At 40.8% G+C, this 25952-nt stretch overlaps 2 protein-coding genes across 4 annotated transcripts in view; both read right to left on the bottom strand.

Moving 5' to 3' along the window:
- Positions 1-7049: 7049 nt before the first annotated feature.
- Positions 7050-23063, bottom strand: LOC116060771 (mucin-17-like). The gene is made up of 6 exons (XM_035994254.1): positions 22095-23063; positions 16747-17091; positions 14991-16400; positions 12695-12781; positions 9467-9796; positions 7050-8041 (listed from the first exon to the last, which is right to left on the bottom strand). The coding sequence occupies exons 2-6, from the start codon at positions 17080-17082 to the stop codon at positions 7130-7132; spliced, it is 3075 nt and encodes a 1024-aa protein (XP_035850147.1). The 5' UTR covers positions 17083-17091; positions 22095-23063; the 3' UTR covers positions 7050-7129.
- Positions 23064-24168: 1105 nt separating this feature from the next.
- The window catches only part of tec (tec protein tyrosine kinase), a 32469-nt gene continuing 30685 nt past the window's right edge, over positions 24169-25952 (bottom strand). For 2 of the 3 annotated variants that reach the window (XM_031314516.2, XM_035994121.1), the window contains exon 18: positions 24656-24868. In XM_031314516.2, the coding sequence (XP_031170376.1) occupies positions 24785-24868 (84 nt within the window). In that variant the 3' untranslated portion in view covers positions 24656-24784. Of the gene's footprint in view, positions 24869-25952 lie in introns of all 3 variants that reach the window. The other variant, XM_031314515.2, reaches the window with a different exon arrangement.

Raw genomic sequence — 25952 nt, forward strand, 5'->3', positions numbered from 1 at the left:
CGTCTCAAAACAGGCTCAGTGCTGCCAAACACTCAGAACAGTCCTCACTGAGATAACACACACATACTGAGAGTAAACCTAACCCTAACCCTTTTTCATCTTTACAGTTTGAACAATTCGAGTGACTTGACACTACTCAATAGTTTCTTTAAGGAAAAGATATAGATTGTATAATATACCAATTCGTATGTAAGGTAAACAAGAAGGAATGAAAATCGGCAGTTTTCTTCAATATAGTATTTTGTCTCTAGTAATTTATGGAACTACAGGTACGTAACAGTAAGAAAGAATAGTGTGACTAATCCTGCCTCTCTCCAGCATCATGCAGCAAGTTTTCTTCATCACATTGGAGGTCTGAATCATCTAAATACTAATGAATGTGGTGTTTCCATTTCTTTCACCTCCATTACTTTCTGAAAAACAGTAAGAACACAGTTTTACTATAGTAAAGATATAGTGTTTTTATAGCTGTGTACATAACCTCAGACATCTTACCTGGACATATTGGTATCTTTGCTCTTTTACCTGTTTCTCTCAAACGGTACAGTGTACTTGCTCTATATAAATACCGTATATGTTCACTAACTAGTCACAACAAGACACCTGCTTAGGCTTTCAGCTGAAATTCCAGTCAGCAGTGTTTGATAGTCACCAGATTGAAATCTATTCTGTTTTGAATGTGTGGTTAACAGTTATGACAGCAGTGTGTTATCATTTGAACAATCCACAGTGTAGGTTGTGGTTAGTGGAATAAGTGTGTAGAGTTTTGTTCAAGCAATGAGAAACAAACCACACACACACACACACACACAAAGTTTGGTCCACATGAACTTCTGCTGTGCAAACTGTGGTTAGAGTTTTGCACACTATCGTTTAGCAATCGAAAAAAACTGTAATGTTCATTATTATAAATCTGTTAAACTTGGTAATTACACTGATGGTCCCCTCTTAGGATCAATAAAGAATTATCCTATCTTATTATAATTTGGATTGGGGCTAGGCAATATGATAATATATATCATCAAACTGATATAAAAATGTCTATTGTACATATTCTTTTTCCATCGCAATGTCGAAAAACCAGCAGCCGACAGCGTAACGGCGTAACGGGTCATTTGGACGACGTGTTGATCTTTGCACGTTATGTTCATTTTGCACTGAAGTTGTTGATAAAATGACAAAATACTTGTCAAAGCCTGTTTTGTATACTCACACAGGAGTTAACAAAATAGGCTTCAGCATGTGGTTATTTCATATATGCTAATTATTTGTTGAATTACCAGGAAACATGCTATACTGTATTGTAATATATTGTTATTGACATGAAATTAACCTATATTAAGATTTTAGTAGTGCCACATTAGTACACTCCCCTAGTGTTAAATGTTCTTTCCGTTTTGGTAGAAGGTATCATTTCCTCTTTAACAGTCCTGCACCCAGTAAGTCACTCATCACATCTCCTGAATGGTAAGACAACTTTGCTAAATGGGCTTGAAATATATATATATATATATATAATATAATATATATAATAATATATAAAAGCAAAAGTACTTATTGGGAGGAATGGTCCCGTTTTGCATTTTAGGCCATTATTTGATAGGACAGCTTAGACATAAAAGTGGAGAGAGAGAGAGAGGGGGGGGGGGGGGGGTTGTTCCTAAATACAGTACTTAAGTTGAGGTGCTTTGTAACTTTTACTGTACTGTACTTCTACTGAGGATTTTCTAACCAATATGGTTTAAAATGGGTAAAAAAGCTGTACAGTTTACAGTTCTTAAAATTATCTTCCATTTCAAAAAGGAAATTATGGTGCAAATAAATTTAAAAAAGTCAGTTATTGAGTGACCAGTATATGGTATTACTGTCTGTGGTATTACGACTTTGAGTCTAAGACCTTCCTCCTTCCTGTGATGATGGAAAAAATGACAGCCCTACTGCCTGTGGTCAACTGCAGAGAGAACTGATAACAGTCTACATCCCTGCTTCGGCTGATGCTACAGCTGCACGTGAGATAATATAATAATAATAATAATAATAATAATAGTAGTAGTAGTAGTAGTAGTAGTAGTAGTAGTAGTAGTGGTAGTAGTAATAATAATAGTAAATATGTTTGTTTTATTACTATTGGTATTATAACTAATTCTATTTTTTCTATTTCTTATACTTTATGTATATATTTTTTCTCCTGTCTGTCCTATGTGTATTTGTGTTATTCTGATGTGTGTAAAAACATTTCTTTTGAGCTGCTGTAGCAAGGAATCTTATCTTAACTGAGCTGACACTTCCTGCTGTTATTTTTCTATTTGTGGGTTTTCACTTGGTACGACAATCCTGAAAGTGACTGACTTTTAATTGCTCAAGGTGATTTACACTTCCACTTTCATGCTTGCTTCTCTAAGCCTAAGGCCACAACTATCTATTGACATTTTGCATTTCTGCCTTTATTAGTGTAGAGATTGGGCAGAGAGAGACATGCAGCAGTCTCAGTGAGGAAAGAACGGTCTCAGTTTACTTGCCTCTGATTGAGAATTACTTTATTTGCCAAATTTACAATGTACACAGGAATTTGACTTGGTGATGATACAGCAGTGAAATAGTAAAGTTTAAAGGCAAATTAAAAAGTTAGCGTTAAACACACAATTACATGAATGATATACATATTACAGGAATTATATACATACTGTATACACATTTATGATATAATGCATATGCTGCATATAGCTACAGTATGTTGTATGTATAGCACAGTCCTGGCAGATATCCATATTGTCTGTGGAGAGGGGTTGTACTGACGTGTGTGTGTGGTCGGGTGATGAGGGAGGGGAAGTAGGGTGACCTGCTGATTACCTGGTCAGCCTGGGATGCCATTTGAACTAAACTTTAAGGTTAACACTTTTGTTGTCGATTGGTTTCCCACAGTTGTTCAGCTCGATGGCTTCAAAGCGAACACATGAGATCACCATAAAATGTGGAGGCAAGGCGGAGCAGACCCTGATCATCACTCCATTGGTGAGAAGACTCTGGTATTCAGATCATATTCATTCACAACTGGAGGAGAAATTCACATTTGATGCCAGGAAGTCCAAATTGAATCAAATAGAAAAGTCGACATCCATGTGTTAGTGTGAGGCTGAGTCACCTGTCAATCTAAGGAACCACAGTGTCAAACAGTTAGAAAACAGATTCATGAGTGGCAGCATCTGGTGGCCATTTAGAGGAAGCTATGCGAACTTATTTTTCCTCCCTGTGCTTCTTCATCTGTAGGGTTCCAACCAACAGAGCCCAACACAACACTTTGGTCCTTTGGGTACCACACAGGGGTAAGAAAGTGGTTTCCTTTAACTTTTTAACTACAAATAAAAGCATGTTGTTTTTCTTGTGGGTTACATCAAAAGTGGAAGGACTTATTTTTTTCCATGAGGCACATGCAAACTGGTGTTCAGCCTGAAGAACAGAGAAAGAAGTCAGTGCATCAAAAAGTCACATAGTGTATTTTCGTCCTCCTGTTTTTATACACAATTTTAAACACTATGAATACAAAAAACTAGGGCTGCCCCGTTAGTTGACTTATTGGTCGTTCCCGGTCAGTCCCTTAGTGGACTAAGTTTTCCTTGGTCGATTGAGGGCGTTTTTACACATGAAAGTCCGGACCAAAGTTCATGTTTTTGTTCCATTGTAACATTTGATCTGGTAAGTTTTGCTTTCACACTGCAGTTATGCAAGCGCACTAAAGATCTATACGTGACAAAACTACGTCCTGCCGTCATCACATACGTGAGCTGCGTCTCCAGATACTTATAATTGATTGTTTGTAGACGGGCTTCCCCGTCCTCTCGTATCCTCTCTCTGTGTCGGAGTTTTTTCAGCTGACTGCTGCTCTCCCCTACTGACTGCTGCTCTCTCCTACTGACTGCTGCTCTCTCCTACTGACTGCTGCTCTCCCCTACTGACTGCTGCTCTCTCCTACTGACTGCTGCTCTCCCCTACTGACTGCTGCTCTCTCCTACTGACTGCTGCTCTCCCCTACTGCCGCGGCTCTTTGTGTTTTGTTGTGATGTTGAGAAGCAAGACACTGGAACTTTCTGGAGAATTTATTCAGAGACAAACGGAAACCTACACTGTACGTTTACTACCACTTAACAAATAAACTGCTGATGTATTCTCTGCTCTGATAGCCGACAGCTGTCTGCTCTGAGCGCATTCACCGTCACTCTCTCATGTAGCCTCCACACTAAGCACCGAGCTATTCCTTAAAGGAGCTATTCCCCGGTCTTGTAACACAAGGAGAGCCTGCCAGAGCTTCTTCTATTTGGTCCGAAAGTCCGAACCATCCAAAAAATGCTTTCACACTGTAAACGAACCGGACCATGGTTTTGGTCCGGACCGAGACCACCTCTTTTGGTCGGACCAAAATTTGGTCTTTTGATCCGGACCGTGGTCCGGGGGAGGTTTCACACCTCTAATTTTGGTTCGGATCAAACTGAAAAGTCTGAAAGTCCGGACCAAATGAGGTATGTGTGAAAACGCCCTTAGTCTTTTTTTATGCTTTTTCATGCTGAATGATTTATTTCCACAAAAACATTTGAGCACATTTCAGGTAAACACAAGATTTACAGTGCTTTTGCATGATTCTTTGTTGGGAAAGATTTTCAATTCAGATCTGCGGCCTAAATCAACTAATTTAACTAATCAACTAATAATGGAGGAATATTGCACATAAAAATATTATCACACAGAGTACAAAAGTTGGAGTTTATGTTTGGTTGAAATAAACTCTTAATTTACCCATTTACATGTGAAATATGCTGGCTCTAGACACGCTAAAAGTGCTGTTATTTGAATGGAGTCTGGTGGGTTTGGTGATGGGGATTTTGGGGCTATTTCATGTTAAACAAAAAGGATCTTCCTCCTTAACACAAAATACTATCTCTGTAGGAATCCTTTACATTATTTTGTCAAACACTTGCAATAATAATCTAAACTAACTTTTTGTGGACAGAAATTGTCAATGCACATTTGCCCATTAACGTCACAGCTGTCAGTTCGCAGCTGTCCGTTACAGCGTTCTGACACAATATTTAACCAATTTTTTATTTTTAATTTTTGTTGACATTAGTCACTTAGACACCAATGCATTAGAAAATAGGGTCCATGTTGGAAAAAAAACAAGTGCAATCAATAAGCAATCATATTGCGGTTCTGCACCAGGGAGAACCAGGAGGTTCCCATGGAAACAAACCAGCTGGAGGAGGCCCTGATGATGAAGAGCCCAGTGGTGAAGGAGGCTCTGCAGATGGGTGTTCCTCCGCACCTCATCAAGCCAAAGCTCCACGCTAAGCTCCTGTCCGACAAAGACGGCTACACTGACATCAGTGAGCTTCTCACGGATCTGAACATGTAAATCCTGTGAACCTGTGTGTATGTAAATCCTGTGTGTGATGTATTTAAGTTTTCCTACTCGTGCACTGCTGGAGTTTCCAGCATATTATCTGGAGAAGTAATGTGAAAGAAAGCCGTTTTTATTGCCTTCCGTCAAAGACAATCCATACATTTTGGAAATTAAATTGCACAACTAAAAAGCTAGCAACTAAACAATAAGTGTCTACTTTTCAGATTTTATAGCCCTTTGAGACATATTTGTGATTTTGGCCTATGTAAATAAAATGTACAATTCACTGAATGATTTGCTGTGCTGTCTGTTGAAAACCAAAAATATTTTGTATAAATAAAACATGATTCCAATTGATTTTAATTATGTATAAGTTGCAAAGCAATTGTAGAAACGTTTTAATAAATCAAGACAGGATTACAGTTTTTCAAACATTACATTAAATCACAACATTTTGGAGGGTTAAAAGCCAAGATTTTTAAAATACATTTTAATGCAATTTCAACATTTTGCAACCACAGAATTAGAATCAAGTTTAAGTAAATCACACTACTTGGTTAAGATAAATTGTCGTCAAGGTTACATGTTCATTAAGAAATGCAGCTAGTCCTTATACTGGCTCTGGACATTGGCATCGTCCAGTATGATTGTACCTTGTCTAGCTGTTCATCATGAATCCGCAAAACAATATACAAAATATGCATGAACATAATACGTAAGAGGTTGAAGAAGGAGCTGAAGAAGACAGAGTGCTATAAGTGGACATGTTAAGGTGCTGAGCTGTTGTGTTAGTTTGGGGTTCAGAAGTTGCAGGAATGAAGGTCCTTGATGTCTGGGTAGTTGAGTTAGTTTGGGGTTTAATAGTTGGATCAGTGGCAGTTATAGTTTGTACAACCACCTTCCCACTGCCGCCTCCTGGTGGTCCAACTATAGAACAACACTTTCCACTACAAAACAGGACTGTGACTGCTACATTTGTCTAATTTTAACACTCAAAATAGAAGAAGACTTTACAGATATAGTTGGCCACGTCAAGGGCACCACATAAATCACGGGTCAGGATGAGACAGGCAGAGTTTTGATTCAGAAGACTCAGTGATGATACTTAATGAATAACAAGGTTCTGTCAGATCCCAGTGTATGAAATGCTATTAAATAATGGAAATTAATGAAATGATGTTGTAGGTGTGAGAGGGTCAGATGTGCTAGATGTAGATGTTGCAAGTCCTGACGTTGCGGAGAAATGGCCAGATGTTGTAGGGAGAGTGCCCGATGTGGAGATGAGAGGTACGGATGTAGACTAGAGGCCGTTTTATGCTTCTGCGGAGGCTCCACGCAGCGCTTTTGCCGTAGCCTACGTAAGTGGGGGGAGTGTGTGGTAGAGGGAGAAGTGAGAGAGTGACGGCGATTAGCTTCGTAGCGAGTACTGACTCTAGAGTCATAGTGAGAGAAACAAAGTGTCTCCCCTGTTCTTTCTGACCACGTTGAGACATCTTTAGCAGGAGAAGTTAACCCTCTCCTTGATTTCATGTTTATGGAGAAGGAGAACCAGGAAATGAGTCGGGGGGGGGGGGGGAATGCAACGCTACCAAGCCACGGCTGAGAGACGTGCGTCGCTGTGACGTGTAGTTACATTTTTTGAGAGGTGCACGTCAGGCTACGGTGTAGGGTCCGGCGTAGACGCAGAGGGGTCTGCGGGGGTATGCCATCAATTCGACACAGAAGCATAAAATGGCCTTAGGAAGGGCCAGAATTTGACGTGTGAGGGGCAGAAGTTAAAGTAAAAGGGCCATAAGTTGACGTAAGAGAGCCAGATTTAGAGTGAGGGGCAGAAGTTGAAGAGGGAGAGCCAGAAGTTGTAGTGTGAGGGGCAGAAGTTGAAGTAAGAGGGGCAGAAGTTGAAGTAAGGGGGGCAGATGTTGAAGTAAGAGGGGCAGAAGTTGAAGTAAGAGGGGCAGAAGTTGAAGTAAGAGGGGCAGATGTTGAAGTAAGAGGGGCAGAAGTTGACGTAAGAGGGGCAGAAGTTGAAGTGCTAGGGCCAGAAGTGGGTAAAATGGATGGGGGGCAATTGCAGTTTAGAATTTTTGGATAAAACTCAGTAACAGTTGTGTGGAGCGGACACTGCGTTCCAGGAAATACTTTAAATTCAGAGTCATCTAATCTCAGTTCTTTATGGAGTTCTTCCAAAGTCTTAGTCTGCAGATATTTGTTTTCAGGGGGAACATTGTCGGCCCAGTGTGCGCTCGCTAGCCACATCTTCATGTTGGCGCTGTAGCAGCAGAACGCTGACCAGAGCATGGTGGGAATATTTATCCTGTTTCTGAGGATGTTGTTGCTGCTTGGCTGGGCTCCGGTTACCACAAAGCCTTCGATAACGCCATTGTTGCCGTTGCAGTATTTGTCCATGACACATTTGACGCACGTCTCCATTCTGTTCCAGCTTCCCTGGTTGAATCTGGCTGCTTGTGGGACGACATTGGTCAGGGTGAAAGTGGCCATTTTGTCGGACCCGTTGAACGCATGAGAGCTCGGAAATAAGTGGCCCCTGTCAAACGCTCTATTGCGTCTGTAATCTATGGTCCCAGCCTGGTGGTCGTAGGTCTCGTTTTTGTCTCCGAGCTTCATGTTCTTGTCATCTTCGTCCTCAAGCTGTAAGAGTTAAAGTCTAAATTAGGACTATAGACAAAATCATAATCACATTTATTGTACAATTACTGATTGACTTTTGGAAAGATGTTGCATTTATTGAAATTAAACAGTTCAACAAATCAACACAACAACTTACAAATGTGGCGCCAGGTTTTGAGGTTAATATGTTAATATTGAGTATATGTTGTTCATAGGACCCCCCCATACCATTTAGAACAGTTTAGTTTCTCGCCTATTCATTATTTTTGTTATTTTAAGATGCATGTAGTTACAGCAAGAAAGACTGTCTAGCAGTGTTTAAGTCAGTTGCACTCCTCGCCACTAGGCGGCGACATTGACCAGTAAATGGCAGAGTGAACTCTAGGGGAAGAACTATCGTGAGTTTTACTTAGTTTTGCAAAAGCGTCTGCTAAGGTCGGCAGTCATTAGGCTTGTGGAAACTACAGTGCAACTTATATTGTCTTTTTTCTGTAAATTACAGAAACTAAATTACAAATTACTAAATTACAGAGTTTTTTAATTAAAATATGTGGCACCAGATTCATCCTTCCGTCGTCAATCTGCACCTGTTACACAAACAACTTGAACTGTGAACTTTACCTTAATTGAACTTTTTGAATACCCCTTGTAATGTAATAAATAATATAAAAATATAGTCAAATGTTTTAATATTATTAAATAATAAACCCAAAATAAGATCAACACTTGCAGTGCATTTTTACAATCTATTGAAAACAAGTACCGGTCATAAATAAAATACATACATACAAAATATATTTGTGTTATTAATCTTGAACACAAGACAAAGTAAGAGTTTACTTACAAACGTAACTTGCAAAATAATTGTCTCGATTACATTGTTTTTGTGATCGTTAGGAGCAGAGATTGAATTGAAGTTTATTGGTGTTTTAAGCCCCCAACGTCTCCTTCCAGGCAGCGCTGCCTGGAAGGCACTAAGATTAGGCAATGGTTAGGATTAGGGTTAGGGTTAGGTTCCTTGAAGTCAGCAGTTGCAGCGCTGCCTGGAAGGAGATGTTGGGGGCTTAAAACATCATTGAGCGAGATTGAAACTGCGGTCAAAATGTGATTAATTGCTCAGCCCTAGTCTAAGTTACAATCCAAATTTCATTACTATGAACACACACTAGTTTATTTTGACCCAATCCCACATACACTACGTTCCGTGTCGTAATTACTCACTAAATCAAGGGTGTAACTTTGGGTTCAACATTGGGGGGGAGGTTGAGATCTCCACTTCTGAGCTAAATTGAAATTATGAGCAAGAAAACACTTCTGCATTCTGGTAAAATTTTCTGCATCAATGTATGGTGCAAATGTCTAATTATTTAAATTAAATCATAATAGGTTTTTCTGGGGGGAGATGCACTGGTCAGTTTGGATTATTGGGGGGGTTGATAAACTCACCTGGGGCTCTATCTTCCAGTCGTTTGCGGGTCTCTTTCCTACTCCCCCTCTGTACTTGTAAGCAGAAAACACTGGGATCCTGTTCTTGGTGTCGTAGAGAGTTACAAACCGTCTCTCATTCTCAAAAGTCTGGCAAATGGGTTTGTATCGGTTCTGGTTCAGGATTCTCCCGCCCTCCAAGATGCCCGGGACCTGTGGCTGAGTTCCCTCGAGGAGAAACTGGTCACAGTCTGACAACGAATTTACCACTTCAGCCACTGTGGGAACAATGGACAGAAAGAGGGAGGCAGCGATGGGATACCACGTATTCGGTGATGTCATCGTCAAACACTGTGTATCATTAGGTGGACGGGGGAACAAAAACAATATAGTTGAGTTAGGTTGCAATCACACATACAGTTTGTTTTATCCAGTTTCAACCACAGCAGGAGAGTTATCTGTTGTGATTAGGGCTGCAACTAAAGCCTGGTTCACACAGGACGATTTTAAAATTGTCGGCCGATTATCCGATACTGAGAGACTCCACACACGGCGATAAAAAATCACGGGTCTAACAGTTTTGGTCGTACAGCGTGTGGTGCGCAGCACACAGCAAAATCAACACATCACACACGAACCGATTTGACTCCCGAGCATTCCCAGGTCAGACGGGAAATCTCGCAAAATCTCCTCGAGATCAAATGTGACTTCAGAGTAAACAATCATGGCGGACGAAGAGGATGCAGTGGCGATAATTTGTAGTTTGTTTTTAACTGAAAAAAACCGTCAAAAGAAAAGGCGATGGTCAAAGAAGTGGAGACAACGCGAGCATGGACTATACTTGCTCTACTTATCTCCGACGTCCACCGGACTTTCTGGTGCGCCGTGCCGCCGGCTGTTTTGATTTTGTTTCCCGGTGCTTTCCTCGCCGCCTCGTCACCTCGCTTTCTGATTGGCTACACGCCACAGTCCACAGGCTGCGTGCTCGTTTGTCCCCGGGGGACACCACACACGAGGAGAAATCAGGCCAAAACAATCCAACATGTTGGATATCCCCGATTTGAGATGGGAGCGGTCCCGACGTCCTTCCGAGCAGACGAGAGCAGTCTTAACACGCCACACACGGCAGGAATATCTGATCAGATTATTTTACCATAATCGGAGCATCCTTAAGATTGTCGGAAGGGGGGAATCGGGGCTAAAATCGGCCTAATTATCCTGCCGTGTGAACCAGGCTTAACGATTATTGTCACTATCGAGAGATCAGTCCATTGTTCCAATATATCAATTAAAAAAACAATCGATTAATCGATTTGTTGTTTGGCCTTAGCCTGGTTGACACCAGACCCTTCTCAGTTGTAACTAAGAGTGGGTCTGGGGAAGGTTAATTCACAGCCCATTTCCAAAGGGGCGTCACCAACGGACGCCGCTCAAATGCCTCTGGCCGCAATTGGATAGACCTAAAACCAATCAGAGAGATGAAGGAGATGACGTATGCAGAGCGACGGAAAAACATCTCAACCAGCGAGCATGTTGCAGAGCCCATCGAGCTATCGTCATTGTGTAAAGCCCGCCTCGTCAGTTGTGATTGGTGCCTTGATTTGGAAAAATTGAAAATGGGCTTGAATGGGCCCTTGGCCAGACGGACTTGCAGAGCAAATCTCAAATTTCCCGGAAGTTCATCAGTCAGAGGAGAGAGACGGTGTGGAACAGGCTTTGAGGTGTTGTTTCTTGTTTGGTGGGTGTGTCAGAGATTGATCAAACGCACCAGCGTTTCGGTACAATAAAACATTTTGCTACGTTATTTTGAGTTGCTCAGTGGGGCATGAAGCCATCATGGAGACAAACATTACATGGCACTGTGCGGCCCATAGAGCAGACGCACTAGAGACAGGCTACTTCCTGTTTACCGCTCTGCTAACTTAAATGGGGATTGAATGATTTAATCATCAGGCTCTTTCCAAACTTTCCAAATGTTATCAGACCGAATAGATCAAATTCTGATAGTGGAACCAGTCATGTCGGGTGTGTGGTTGGGATGCTTGAAAATACTATATGTATCCACTGATTTTCAGATTATTTATTGTACCATGTACACTACCGGTCAAAAGTTTGGGGTCACTTAGAAATTTCCATTCCACTCCATTACAGACAGAATACTAGCTGAGATCAGTTGCATTGTTTTTATAGTCAGGGCAGCAGTTTCCAGATTACATTATGTGCTTACATATTTGCAAAAGGGTTCTCCAATGTTTTCTCAGTTAGCCTTTTAAAATGATATCAGATTAGTAAACAGAATGTGTCTTTGGGACATTGGATGAATGATTGCTGATAATGGGTAATGTAGATATTGCATTAAAGATCAGCCACTTCTTTCTACAACAGTCGAGAACCCTTTTGCAATTATGTAAACACAATGTAATCTGGAAACTGCTGCCCTGATTAAAAAAAAACAATGCAACTGATCTCAGCTGGTATTCTGTCTGTAATGGGGTGGAATGGACATTTCTAAGTGAAAGTCTATAAGAAAAGTCTTTTTAGGCCAGAGGACGTCACTTGATGTTAAAAATCCACCGTTTGGCTGCTATGTTCAATTTGCTTCAAAGCCTGGCGCACTTCCTGGGGTCTGTTGTTTCAACCACAGATGGATAATAAAACAGGCGTCAACACATTCTTATTCAGTTAATCTAAAGCAGGGAAAACATAAGTACATAAAAAAAGTAGTTCTTCATGAACGTGCTAGAAAAAGATGTCAAAACTGATTAAACAAATTACCCAAATAAACATTTTTAAACTTTAAATTGTTGATCTAGTCTAGTCTGTGTATCTATTTTGTTTAACAGCAAGTAGAGTTAACTTTAGTTCACTTCAAATATGTCCAAATTAAAGCTTGGAGTCATGATATCTATGGTGATATTTATGATACTCAAAAAAATAAGGAAGCCAAACATTTTGTGTGAAATCTAAGTTTTCTGTTGTTCTAAAAACAAAAAAGAATTTTTGAATACGCTGAGAAATAAAGCTGTCAAGTCGAGAGCCAGATCATGTCTGCAGCGTAATAGTCAAATTTAAGATGCTCATTATATTAACTTAAAAATAAACATTTAATTCATGTAATTATACAAATTATAGCTGTGCTTCTGCAAATGAGAATTGTCAATGTTTTCGATGCCAAATGTGAGGAAAAAAACTCCTAAAACATATAAAAATTAAGTGTAAACATGGCAATAAACTCAAAGAAAAACTTACCAGCTTATGGACAGGCTTTGCAGAAATCATCCAAACTGTGTTTTTATGGTGTTTATACAGCACTAGAAACCAGACAGACTTCCTCAAATATCAAAATAGCTTTTGAAAGAAGTGTGAATCATACTGTTCATTCAGCAGATTATGACAGTGTAGGAGAGGATGTGCTTACTTTCAGTCATACAATATTCATAAAGGAATAGTTAACCCAAAAAAACAAACAATTGTTGGTAGTACTCACCTCCCTAGGCTCTCTTTGGTCCCAGATAAAGTTAGGATAGCGGAGCGCCCAAAAATTGAAAGCATATCAGAGCAAACAGACTTCAATGGACGTGGAACGAAAAACAGCAAAAAAGGTTATAAAACGTTCTGAAAATTCCTGAACAGTATTATTCAAGTGTCTTGTATCCGTTCATGGGCTATAAAAATCCAAACACTTTTTTGTTAATTTGTTGTGAACGTGTGTGTATTGATATGCTTTTATGTTTCGGGCGCTCCCTCTCATTAACACCATGCAATAGAAAACCCGTTTCTGGGACGATAGAGAACCTAGGGAGGTGAACTATGTAGTTCATATTGTTAAGTAACTGTTATGTAGACCTCAGCATGTTAGCATTACTATTTATCTCAAAGCACCACCCTGCCTCAATACATGCTAGCATGGCTGTAAACTCTTACCAAAGCTGATAATTGATTTGTGCCCAAATTAACTTAAATAAAAATGAAAGTGTTCTTTTCCATGACATGTTACATTGCAGCCCAGTTCGCGGCTGTCAGTTACAGCGTTCTCGCTCAATACTGGACCAATTTAAAAGATTTTTGTTCACATTAGTCACTTGGACACCAATGCATTGGAAAAAAAACAATGCAACGTTTACAATACTTGCAATCAATAAGCAATCCTATTGTAGTTCTGCACCAGGGAGAACGAGGAGGTTCCCACAGAAACATACCACTGGTGGTGAAGGAGGCTCTGCAGATGGGTGTTGCTCCGCACCTCATCAAGCCAAAGGTCCACGCTAAGATCTTGTCCGACAAAGACGGCTACGCTGACGATTGTAGAGGAAAAACTATAAATGTATCAAAGTTTTCCTACTTGAGCACTGCCGACCTGATGAGCTTGTTGATGAACATTGTGTGCATTGGTATTGGTGATTTAAAAAACTTACATTCACAGGTTTTGTGTAATTTATTTAATTTATATTGTTTGAATATAGAGTATTTGACATTCTTAATCGCCATCTGAAGCCATGCCAAACATACCACCTTCAAAGTACACTCCATGAAGTCAATCAATCCATGAATATTGAAAAAGAAATTGCACAAATAAAAAGCTAAACAACAATTCAACCATGCATTGACTCCATTTTTTTTTCTCATTGGGTGTCTGCTGTACAGATTTTAAAGGCCTTTGAGACATATTTTTGATTTGGGGCAATGAAAAAAAAAAAGTACAATTAACATTAACAAACATGTTTGCTGTGCTTTCTGTTGAAAACCAATACAATTCTGTTTATAAAAGAAAAACATTTTAAATTCATTTTATGTATAACATGCAAAGCAATTGTAGAACAGTTTTAAGAAATCAAGACAGGACTACAATTCTTCAAAAATGACAAATTACAACATTTTGGAGGGTTAAAAGCCACGATATTTAAAAACATTTTAATGCAATTTCACCATGTGGCAACCACAGAATTATGGTCAAGTTTGGGGAAATCAAACTACTTTGTTAAGATTAAGCCAAACATCAAGGTTATATTTTAATTAAGAAAATGCATCGAGCCCTTGTTCTACTGGCTCTGTATATTTCAATCGTGCAGTATGATTGTACATGTCTAGCTATTAATCAGTTATCAGAAAAACAATATACAAAATATGCATGTGCATAATACGTACGAGGTTGAAGAAGGAGCTGAAGAAGACAGAGCACTATAAGTGGAGATGTTAAGGTGCTGACCTGTTGTGTTTTTTGGGGATCAGAAGTTGCAGGAATGAAGGTTGTTGGTGTCTGGTTGGGGGTGATTCAGGTTCAGAAGTTGCAGGAATGAAGGCCATTGACGTCACGTCGGAGGTGTTATTTTGGGGTTCAGAAGTTGCGGGAATGAAGGTTGTTGGTGTCTGGTTGGGGGTGTTTGTTGTGGGTTCAGAAGCTGAAGAACTGAAGATCTTTGATGTCTGATTGGGGGTGATTCAGGTTCAGAAGTTGGAATGAAGGCCATTGATGTCTGGTTGGGGGTGTTTGTTTGGGGTTCAGAAGGGGTGGGACATTAAGGTGTTGGTGTCAGGTTGGGGGTGTTTGGGGTTCAGAAGGGGTGGAAAATGAAGGTGTTGGTGTCAGGTTGGGGGTGTTTGTTTGGGGTTCAGAAGGGGTGGAAAATGGAGGTGTTGGTGTCAGGTTGGGGGTGTTTGGTTGGGGTTCAGAAGGGGTGGAAAATGGAGGTGTTGGTGTCAGGTTGGGGGTGTTTGTTTGGGGTTCAGAAGGGGTGGAAAATGGAGGTGTTGGTGTCAGGTTGGGGGTGTTTGTTTGGGGTTCAGAAGGGGTGGAAAATGGAGGTGTTGGTGTCAGGTTGGGGGTGCTTGGTTGGGGTTCAGAAGGGGTGGAATATGAAGGTGTTGGTGTCAGGTTGGGGGTGTTTGTTTGGGGTTCAGAAGGGGTGGAAAATGGAGGTGTTGGTGTCAGGTTGGGGGTGTTTGGTTGGGGTTCAGAAGGGGTGGAAAATGGAGGTGTTGGTGTCAGGTTGGGGGTGTTTGTTTGGGGTTCAGAAGGGGTGGAAAATGGAGGTGTTGGTGTCAGGTTGGGGGTGTTTGTTTGGGGTTCAGAAGGGGTGGAAAATGGAGGTGTTGGTGTCAGGTTGGGGGTGTTTGTTTGGGGTTGAGAAGGGGTGGAAAAAAAAGATGGTGGTGTCAGGTTGGGGGTGCTTGGTTGGGGTTCAGAAGGGGTGGAAAATGGAGGTGTTGGTGTCAGGTTGGGGGTGTTTGTTTGGGGTTCAGAAGGGGTGGAAAATGGAGGTGTTGGTGTCAGGTTGGGGGTGTTTGTTTGGGGTTCAGAAGGGGTGGAAAATGGAGGTGTTGGTGTCAGGTTGGGGGTGTTTGTTTGGGGTTCAGAAGGAGTGGAAAAAAAAGATGGTGGTGTCAGGTTGGGGGTGCTTGGTTGGGGTTCAGAAGGGGTGGAAAATGGAGGTGTTGGTGTCAGGTTGGGGGTGTTTGTTTGGGGTTCAGAAGGGGTGGAAAATGGAGGTGTTGGTGTCAGGTTGGGGGTGTTTGTTTGGGGTTCAGAAGGGGTGGAAAATGGAGGTGTTGGTGTCAGGTTGGGGGTGCTTGGTTGGGGTTCAGAAGGGGTGGAAAATGGAGGTGTTGGTGTCAGGTTGGGGGTGTTTGTTTGGGGTTGAGAAGGGGTGGAAAAAAAAGGTGGTGGTGTCAGGTTGGGGGTGTTTGTTTGGGGTTCAGAAGGGGTGGAAAATGGAGGTGTTGGTGTCAGGTTGGGGGTGTTTGGTTGGGGTTCAGAAGGGGTGGAAAAAAAAGATGGTGGTGTCAGGTCGGGGGTGAACGTTGAGGTTTGTTCATTTAAATCAAATGCATTAGAATTTGGAAATAAATGGCCCCTATTATAGACTCTGACTTTTTTCTTCTTTATTTTATAATCATCATTAATGGCCTGGTTGAAGTATATGCCATCCCTCATGTTGTTGGTGTTTCTTTCTTCAAGCTGCAAAAGTTGAAAGGCTCAGTCAGTGATACTCATATTGCTATGATAAAATAAACTACCAGAAAGGTATTTGTTTGCAGATTTATTTTGATTCCCAAAGTAACCCAAACCACGGTTATCTGATTTAACGTGACAGTTCAGATTTAGTAAATTCCAGTGATTTGTATGTTATTTATCATTTTAAAAGGGGAAATTAACAATTCTCATTTTACCTTTTCTGTTGAAAAATACAATGTGTAATTGATTAAAACAACTTTGAGAGGTAATCCTAGTTTCTCCTCCAGCACTGATCACAAAAAAGTTTCATTAATGATTGTATTTTCATTAAAGAGACAGAAAAACATACCTGTGGCTCTGTCTGCCAAGAAGACGGTCTGCGTGTTTTTTCAATATTTTGTTCTCCTCTGTACTTGTAAGCAGAAAACACTGGAATCTTGTTCTCGGTGTCGTAGAGCGTCACAAACCGTCTCTGGTTCTTGTAAGTCTGGCACATGGGTTTGTATCTCTCTGGGTTCACAATTTTGCCGTCCTCCAAAATGCCCGGGATGTGTGGCGGAGTTCCATCAAGAAGAAACTCGCCACAGTCTGACATTGAGTTCACCACTTCGGTTACTGTAGGATCGATGGACATGAAGAGGAAGGCAGCGAGGGGCAGGAGATGCCATCTCTTTAGTGAAGTCATCGTCACCTACTGGGTATTGTTTTGCTCAGAGGAAAACAAAGAATTGTCAAACATAGCATAGAATTTGAGTTTGTGTAACATGTTAAAATAGCCTAGTCTCACACTAAATGGGGAAGAAATGACTCTATACGCCATGTATGTTTATTCAACACGGTCTCACGGACACGTTTATCTCATTTTTTTCGTGGTGGTCAGCACGTAATGGGAAGCATCTATATGGAGGTTGGATTTAGGAAAAGGACACGTCACACGCCAGGACACGATCCGCAGTCTCTGGGAGACGCGGGAGAACAATGGGACGGTTGGGTTACGGAAAAGAAGAACGGGGAAAGGAAACGTGACACGCGGGACACGATCCCCGGTCTCCTGGGTGAAAGTCCTGTGTTGTTTGACCCATCCACCACGAAAGATGCTTCCCACTGAAATACATTAGTTTAAAAAACATGCTGACCACCACAATAAAAACGAGATAAACGTGTCCGTGTACACGAATCAATAGATTAAATTACGTGACCATTTCACGAACTGCCGTGAGACTTTTAGGTTGGTTTATTGTTGGCAGGTAAATATTTTGGACACTTGGTGGCGGGTACTTAGATGCACACAGGGTTATAGATAAATATCAAGAAGCATAGCTGGCAAGAGAGACGGGGCACAGGTAGAAGGAACAGACCACACCAGCAACAGATTCAGGGATGGAGCGAAGGGCCTTGCCTTCTGAATGTTTTCTCAAAAGCCCCAAATATTTTAGGGTTTTAAAATAACTTCAACTTTTGTCTTTTTCAGGCAAATCAATAAAGCAAAAGTTGTGTTGTGAACTTTACTAAAATAGGTTTTAAGATTAGTAATGCTGTTTATGCCAAATTCCTACTCTACCTAAATCATGTAACGTAAAAGTAGAAACATCAGTCAATGTTTGCCTCTTTCTAAGTGGCAGGAGTACAGTAGATTACTCCAATCTAATCTATGTTCTGTGAAAATCAGACCTTCCTCCTTTCCTGGAGGGAAGCCAGGATTGAACCTGGGAAAAACGTCCTTGTTGATTAGTTTAGAATGAATGACCTCCACAGCATCATTAATCAGTACCTAAAAGAAAAACACCTGCTGCACACTGATTATATCTGCCGCTCCCATTTTTCGATGGTTCTCCTTCTATTGTTTTACCTGCCGTTTTATCTTTGCTTTGTTTACTTGACTATTATATTGATTTGCTTCGACTGTGAAGCAATTTATGACTGGTGTCACTTTAATTGAACAAAAAAGAACAGCAATGGACCTTCTTCACAGCAGACATTTTGACTTGTCACAGTAGGAAAAGCACAGCAGAAATTGATAACCTTAACGACGGCTCAATTCCATCAAGTGTCCCAGTAAGCTATTTCAGTGAGTCAGCATGCACAACACCAGGGCCTCTCCTAAGTGGAATGCAGCCATCATTAATGGGTTTGAATACACCTTTGCTTTTCCTGACACGTCAACATGTCTGCCGTGAAAAAGGTCTACTCTATAGCATGCCATAGTAATGATTATAATCGTAAACAGGTGATTTCAGTTACTTGGGTTGTATAGTTTTAGTGTCATAACCCCAACCGTCAGAGACCGCCCACCAAGAGCCTGGGTCTGCCGAGGTTTCTTCCTAAAAGCGAGTTTTTCCTCGCCACTGTCGCAATAGCCACTGCTAATGCTTGCTCTTGGGGGAACTATTGGAATTGTTGGGGCTTTATAGAGTGTGGTCTAGACCTACTCTATCTGTAAAGTGTCTCGAGATAACTCTTGTTATGATTTGATACTATAAATAAAATTGAATTGAATTGAATTTCGTTGTCATTCTGAGTAGGGTTGCAACTAATGATTATTTGCATTGTGGATTTATCTGTGGATTATTTTCTCGAGTAATCGATTAGTTCTTTGATCGATAAAATGTCGATCGGTGTTTCCCAAAGCCCAGGAAGACGTCCTCAGATCTAATACCTTTTTTTTTTTTTTTTTTTAAACTTGAGAAGGATTTTGAATGCAGGACTTTTTACTTGTGTAGCCGTGTTTCTACACTGTGATATTACAGTATAGTACCTTTGCTTCAGTAAAAGATTCTAGCCCATAATAACTTTAGTTCGTCGTCTCATTGCTTTGCCTAATATTGCCCCAGCTGTAGCAGTAGATAACTTTATTGTCCCAGTGGTGCATTTGGGTTTGCGGTAGGCCTGGGCGAAAAATCGATTGAATGAATTAATTCGAGTTTTTTGTCGCGGGCGATTTAAAAAATAAGTAAATCGAGTTTTTGTGTAATGGCGCATTTTTGGCTCCCCTGAGCTTCCGTAGCGTTAGTTTCACATAGCAGTATGGCAAGCGACAACAACAACAACAACATCATAGCACACATGAAACAGCAACAGCAAGCGACAACATGGCTACCGGTGAGAGTGGGAAGTTTGTTCCCAAGAAAGGAATAAAATCATCTGTTGTTTGGAACTGGTATGGGTTTGCTGCGACAGACGTGGAGCAAGAGACCCCACGCTGCAACATTTGTCTAAAGCCCATCACAGTCAAAGGCAGCAGCACCACAAACCTATTCCAACACCTGAAACAGAGACATCCAGCCGAATATGAAAAATGCCAGTCTCTCCGAGACGAACAAAACCGCAGTGACCAACAAACCTTAGCTAAAAAACAGCTAACTGTAGCCGAATCCTTTGCACAAGGCACCGCATATGACAGGAAAGATGAATCTGGTGGAGAACAATCACCGAAGCGGTCGCTTTATTATGTAGGGGGGAAAATCAGAAAAAAAATCGTAAATCGAATTAAAAAAAATAAAATCGGAGATTTTATTTTTAGGCCATATCGCCCAGCCCTAGTTTGCGGCACAGTCACAAGGCACTTCATGACAGCACATCAGACATATGATACAAACACATAGTCCCTACATCAGACACCGACAGACATAACATGAAGAACATACATCACACACTACAATACACTATACACCCGTGGGTATGACCAAGCCAGCTGGACATCTAGCTTATTTTGACTGAGGATTTTGGAGGATGTAGATTGTGGTTCTGTTAAAGTGTGTTGGCGATATACTAACTGGTGTGTGGTTTGTTATTGTCTACCTCATCAATAAAAGGTTGGCCTTCTGTGTTATATATTTCTAGATGACATACAATGTTAAAACAATCTTTGAAGCCTGTAAAATGGAAGCTTCTTTTGGCTAATTTTAACCTAAGAGTTTTATGTATGTTAAGTATTTAACTACATCAATATTTATTTATTTATTTAACCTTTATTTAACCAGGAAAAAAGTCCCATTGAGATTAAAAACCTCTTTTTCAAGGGAGTCCTGGCCAAGAAGCAGCAAAAAAGTTATAAACATACAATACGATTACATATACATTATGAAAAACAATTACAAAGAATCGACTCAAATGCTCTCAATCTGGACTTAAAAGCGTTCAATGAAAGTAATTCAGTCAATTTCCAGTCTTTTTGCAACATGTTCCATGTGTGGGGGGCTGAGTGAACAAAAGCCCTTTTTCCCAATTCTGTACGGGCAAGTGGAACAGCGAGCAACAAAAGATCATTCGAACGCAAACAGTGAGAGCCAACACTCCTCCGTGAGATTAAATTACATTATTTGCGTGCATGTTCACAGGCCTAGGGGTCATAACAATCACTTAACAAACTTATCTTAACTTTTACTTCAAGTGAAAAAAGAACACGAAAGAGCCTCTAAACTCTATTCTTTTTAAGAAATGTGTATCCTGTTCTGACCTACACTGTAGCTGGGCAATTATTCAATATGATAATTTATCATCTTTCAGTGGAACCATATCGTGATGAAATCATATATCGAGAGATCGTGATATACAATTACGTTGTCTAAATTGATAACAAGCACATACCTAATTTTCTCATTGTGATTTGTTTTTTCTCTATAATTTCACTTGAAACTGTTTACCACATAATTGGTTATTTATCTAAAATCTCATCTTGAAAAATATTTTGTGAATGCACCAACAATCAACAATATCGTCGCAATATCGATATTGATGTATTTGGTCAAGAATATCATGATATCTGATTTTCTTCATATCGCCCAGCCCTACTGTACAGGTTTTTATACACCAAATAGTTTTAAAACCTGGTGTTTTTTTTTTTGTTTAGCTATTTTGTGAGGCACTTTGTAACGTGGATTTTGAAAAGTGCTCTAGGAATAAACATTTTTATTATTAGTAGGCCAATTTAGATTTTCTTTTTTAAATTACACAAAATAGCTTAGAATTTAAGACTAGATTAAATTAGATTTAAGAAAAAGTTATATCCCGCACTCTGCTCTTGCTACAGCATCACGGTTCAGAAAAACATTTTGATCCCTCTGGACCTTCATCAAGAGTGTTTTCAACAAAGATTACAACAATGCTCTTAAATACATAATGTTCGGGCCCCTGGTTAGCTTACCTGGTAGAGCGGGCACCCATATATATAGAAGTTCCGACCTGTGGCCCTTTGCTGCATGTCAGTCCCCTTCTCTCTCCCCTTTCATGTCTAAGCAGTCCTGTCCAAATAAAGGCCTAAAAATGCCCAAAAGGTAATCTTTTAAAAAAAAAAAATACATAATGTTCCGCTTGTATTTAAGAGCATTGTTGTAATCATTGTTGAAAATACTCTTGACGAAGATCCAGAGGGACCCAAACACAAAGAGCAGAGTGCGTGATCTTCAAATTTTTTTTTTTATTACAAAAAACACTTTTTTGTTTAAATTAAGCATAAATCAAAGAAACTCTGGAAGCTGATTGCAAGCAAAAAATACCACAAATCAGTTTGTTCCCACACCTCCAATCTTAGGATTTGTTGGATAATAATTTTAAACTCAATATCCTATTTTAGATTTTGGACTTTTTCAATCAGACAAGCCAAGACACTTGAAGACGACACCTTGGGCTCTGGGGGGAACTGCGATGCTTAATTTTCTTAACAACTAATCGAAAAATTGAGAACCAATAAGAACTTACCTTCTTAGATGAGATTGGTGAAATCTGCCCAAAACAGAATCCAAGTTAGTATTTAACACAAACTGTGTGAAGGAGGTCTGAGTTTTAATATTAGTGGAGGTGTGGCTCCAGCAATATTTATTTAAAATTTCACCTATCTTGAGAAAAGTGACAGAAGTCCTGATTGCAGACGTACACTTTGGACTTTCCCTCCAGGTGCGTAGCAAAATATTCTGGGCCCTGTAGAAAGGCATTCTCACTGGGCCCCTCCCCACATCCACAGCTATTCATTCTAGCATCTTTTTGGGCCCTCCTCATATGAGGGGCCTGGCTACTCAGTCCCCTTTCCACCACCAGTCCGACACCCCTGTTTCCCTCCACCGTTGCAGCAGAAAATCAGGGTCTCGACTTTTTGTTCACTGTGACCAAACATTTATTTATGTCCTATAACTGTGTGTGCTTTCAAAGTTCCTCATCATGTCAACTTAATGATCCAAGTACATTTTTCTCAAGAACTGTATTACAAAAAACTTGATTATTTCCATTTCATGCTATATACTTTATACTTGTACTCCACTCATAATCAAAGTGTTCTTCTCCATGACGATGTTATCAACTGCTTAATGACACCCCAATCATTTACGTTCACTCTACAGTACTTTTAATATTATTGTGCAGGATGTGATGGGAGTAAGGTAAATTTGTCAGACAGTGGAATAAAACAAATCAAAGAAACAGAGGTCATTCCTTAAATGTTACAGGAACAATTCACACAGCCGAGTCCTTCATTCTGTGTGTTGTGTCTTGATGTACTTTTGTTATCTGATACGTTTTCATTAACGTTGGCAGATCAACACCAAAGCACTTATGGCGTTTTTCCCATTACATGGTATCTCTCTAATGACTCTACTCAGCTTTTTTGGTTTTCCATTATGAAAAAAAGTCCCTGGTACCTGCCAACTAGGGATGTAACGATTACAGGTGTAACGGTAAACCATGATAAAAATGTTGACGATAATAATTACAGTTTTCATTTAAAACAAGGGTGTCGAACTCAACTTCACTAAGGGCCACAATGGAAAATGAGAATCACATTAAGGGCCAGACATGTTTGACATGACTGTATTATTTGTGTCTCAAATAGCTTTCTCACTAACAGTTTGGTCGACATAAAGCCCTAAAAAGTCAGCAAAAAAGTTCCTTAGCCATCATAGAGTTTATCACAGAGTTTAGCAAATCAAAGATCATTTTTTCACAGCCTGAATATGTAAACTCTGGTTCTATGGCAATTTCTGAGCCTCAAAGTCGGCAAATCTGCCAAATTCTGCTTTGAGTGTCGCACAACTGCAGTCTGTAAAACAATTTCCCGTCATTTTGGTTTGGCTCACATCAAGGCGGGCCAAAATCTATTGTGAACATAAATTGATATGCGGGCCGGATCAAAATTTGCGAGAGGCCGGATTTGGATCATGGCGGTTTCTTTGATTTGTTTACACATTGTTCTTTATGTCTTAGCTTGAATGTTTGGATTTGTATAATTTAAACCTGCACTACTGGAAATGTTCCTGACAAATAAGCTGTTGTACATGCTGAACCCTTGTTCCTTTGATGTTAAAAGCTGCACTTTTGATAAGGTTTTGCCTATATATTTAAAAAATACCGCGATAATACCGAAAACCGTGATAATTTTGGTCACTATAACCGTGAGGTTAAATTTCCATACCGTTACATCCCTACTGCCAACAGGTACTTTTTTTAGTATCACCTCCGTCGAGGTTCCAAGCGAGCTGAGGCGAAACCAAAAGGTGACGTGAAAACCTGCAGACTACTGATTGGTCGGAGAGAATCATCACTGCTATCATTGCTATAGCGACAGACGGGGGTGTCCCGAACAAACCCGCCATTTTTAAATAGTTTAGCCAGCGGTGTGTTTTTTTTGCTGCCTCCAGCTTCTTTTGAAAAAAAATGTGTCTTCTGGCAAACAGCCACATGCCGAGAATCAAAAACACTACACACCTTCGATGTTCTGTGTGTGTGTGTGTGTGTGTGTGTGTGTGTGTGTGTGTGTGTGTGTCGCGTTAGGTCAGATGACGACCAGCCGTGCTCGCCTCACGCATGAGGCGGGACTAAATCTGCGATGGAAAATGGAGAACTGGGCACCGTGGTCAAGTAGAGCCGAGTAGAGCTGGTACTAGCAGTGGGTAAGCGCCATTAGCCTAATGTCTGACTTAGAGGCCAAACCCACGGACAGGTAGGTGAAACATTTGTTTGAAGATTACTGAGCTAATATTTCCTTTAACAAGAGCCTGTTATGTGTTTTCTACATCGCTGTCCATCAATGTTGGTGTCGGACTCGTCATCAAAAACAGGAACAGTCGTCCAAAAAAACAATCCAACATGAGGTGCAGTTTGTGAAGTGGACGCAGCTTCAGTTTCATGTCGGGGGGGTTGTGAGCTGTTACCGGTGACTTGATTGGATAAATAAACGTGATTGGTGGATGAGTGGGACTCCAGCTGGTGTGATTGGTTCCATCCTCTCCATCTGATTGGTCAGTTCCAGACGCTGTAAGAACCATTACACCGTGTTCTCCATGTTGTTGTGCTGTACTTTGGACAGAAACTGCCAAAACACCGTAAAAGGAATGGCAGGTTTTCCACGGAGCAGGAGTTTTAGGCGCCAACATGGTCGAAGCAGCCGATTGGTCAGGTGATCAGTTTGGGGGAGCGGTGTCACCCTCGAGAGCGTCGGAGATCATCAGGCAGAGTTGAGCGAATGACGGGCGCTCCTCGGGTCTCTGAAACAGAGAACAAAAGTCATAAATGATGTATTAAAAACTGATATAATATCGATATATTGCCCAGCCCTAATTCAAAGCTGTCCCTGAACTGTAACCTATGAGAACAAGTCCTCCAAAGTTTGCAAGTCATTTATTCATCCCCTCTAACACGAACCGTAGGAGTGTTTTCCTTCGTCATATCTAGAGAAAGTTACCGATGCAGTTTTAAACACGTCGTTAACGTTGTGAAACGGTTGCAATTTGGTTAGGTCAAATCAGCGATCATCTCCCATTCCCTTTAAAAGCCAGACGCGTTTGGACCTTGGCGCATTGCTATAATGACAGTGGATTTGCACCGTAATATTTTTATTTGTAACTTCTTTGCATGTTTGTGTGCTGCCGTGCGTCCCTGTGTGTGTAACAAGCATAGTGGGCGCGCTGTGCATAAGCCTAGGTGCATTTTACTAATTTGCTGTTAAAATAACAATGAAATGCTGCGTTATTGACTTTAGACCAGGTTTTTGTTGGTCAATGGCGCGATCACTTCCTGCTGCCTCAAGATAGCAATACGCCCAGAATGCACCTGAACACACCTCCCTTTAAGACCAGCACGCCCAGAATGCACCTGAACACACCTCCCTGTAAGACCAGCACGCCCAGAATGCACCTGAACACACCGCCCTGTAAGACCAGCACGCCCAGAGTGCACCTGAACACACCTCCCTGTAAGACCAGCACGCCCATGGGCGCAAAGATGGGCGCAGGTGCGTTTGCTATTTAAACGACGCGGGCGCTGGACGGGAAATTGACATTACTGCGTCGGTCTTAAACTATCAAAGACACTTGAGTCGGGCTATGCGCTGCACGACAGGGCCCCCTGTCTGCCACTGATGTTGGAATGTGTCGCATTGTGTAGACATCTGCCGCTTGTAAACAGATCAGGACTGCAACTTTTTAAGGGGCTATCAGTGTTCATAAAAGCCTGTAATAGCAACTGGAAGTCAAAGGACAAAACCAGAAATGGAAAAAAATCTCACAAATCTGCTTTAAATAATTCTCCATGCATTATTAGCTATTAGCATTCGGGCCATATCCGTGGATT

The sequence above is a fragment of the Sander lucioperca genome, chromosome 17, assembly GCF_008315115.2.
Source record: "Sander lucioperca isolate FBNREF2018 chromosome 17, SLUC_FBN_1.2, whole genome shotgun sequence".
Taxonomy (NCBI): Eukaryota; Metazoa; Chordata; class Actinopteri; order Perciformes; family Percidae; genus Sander; species Sander lucioperca.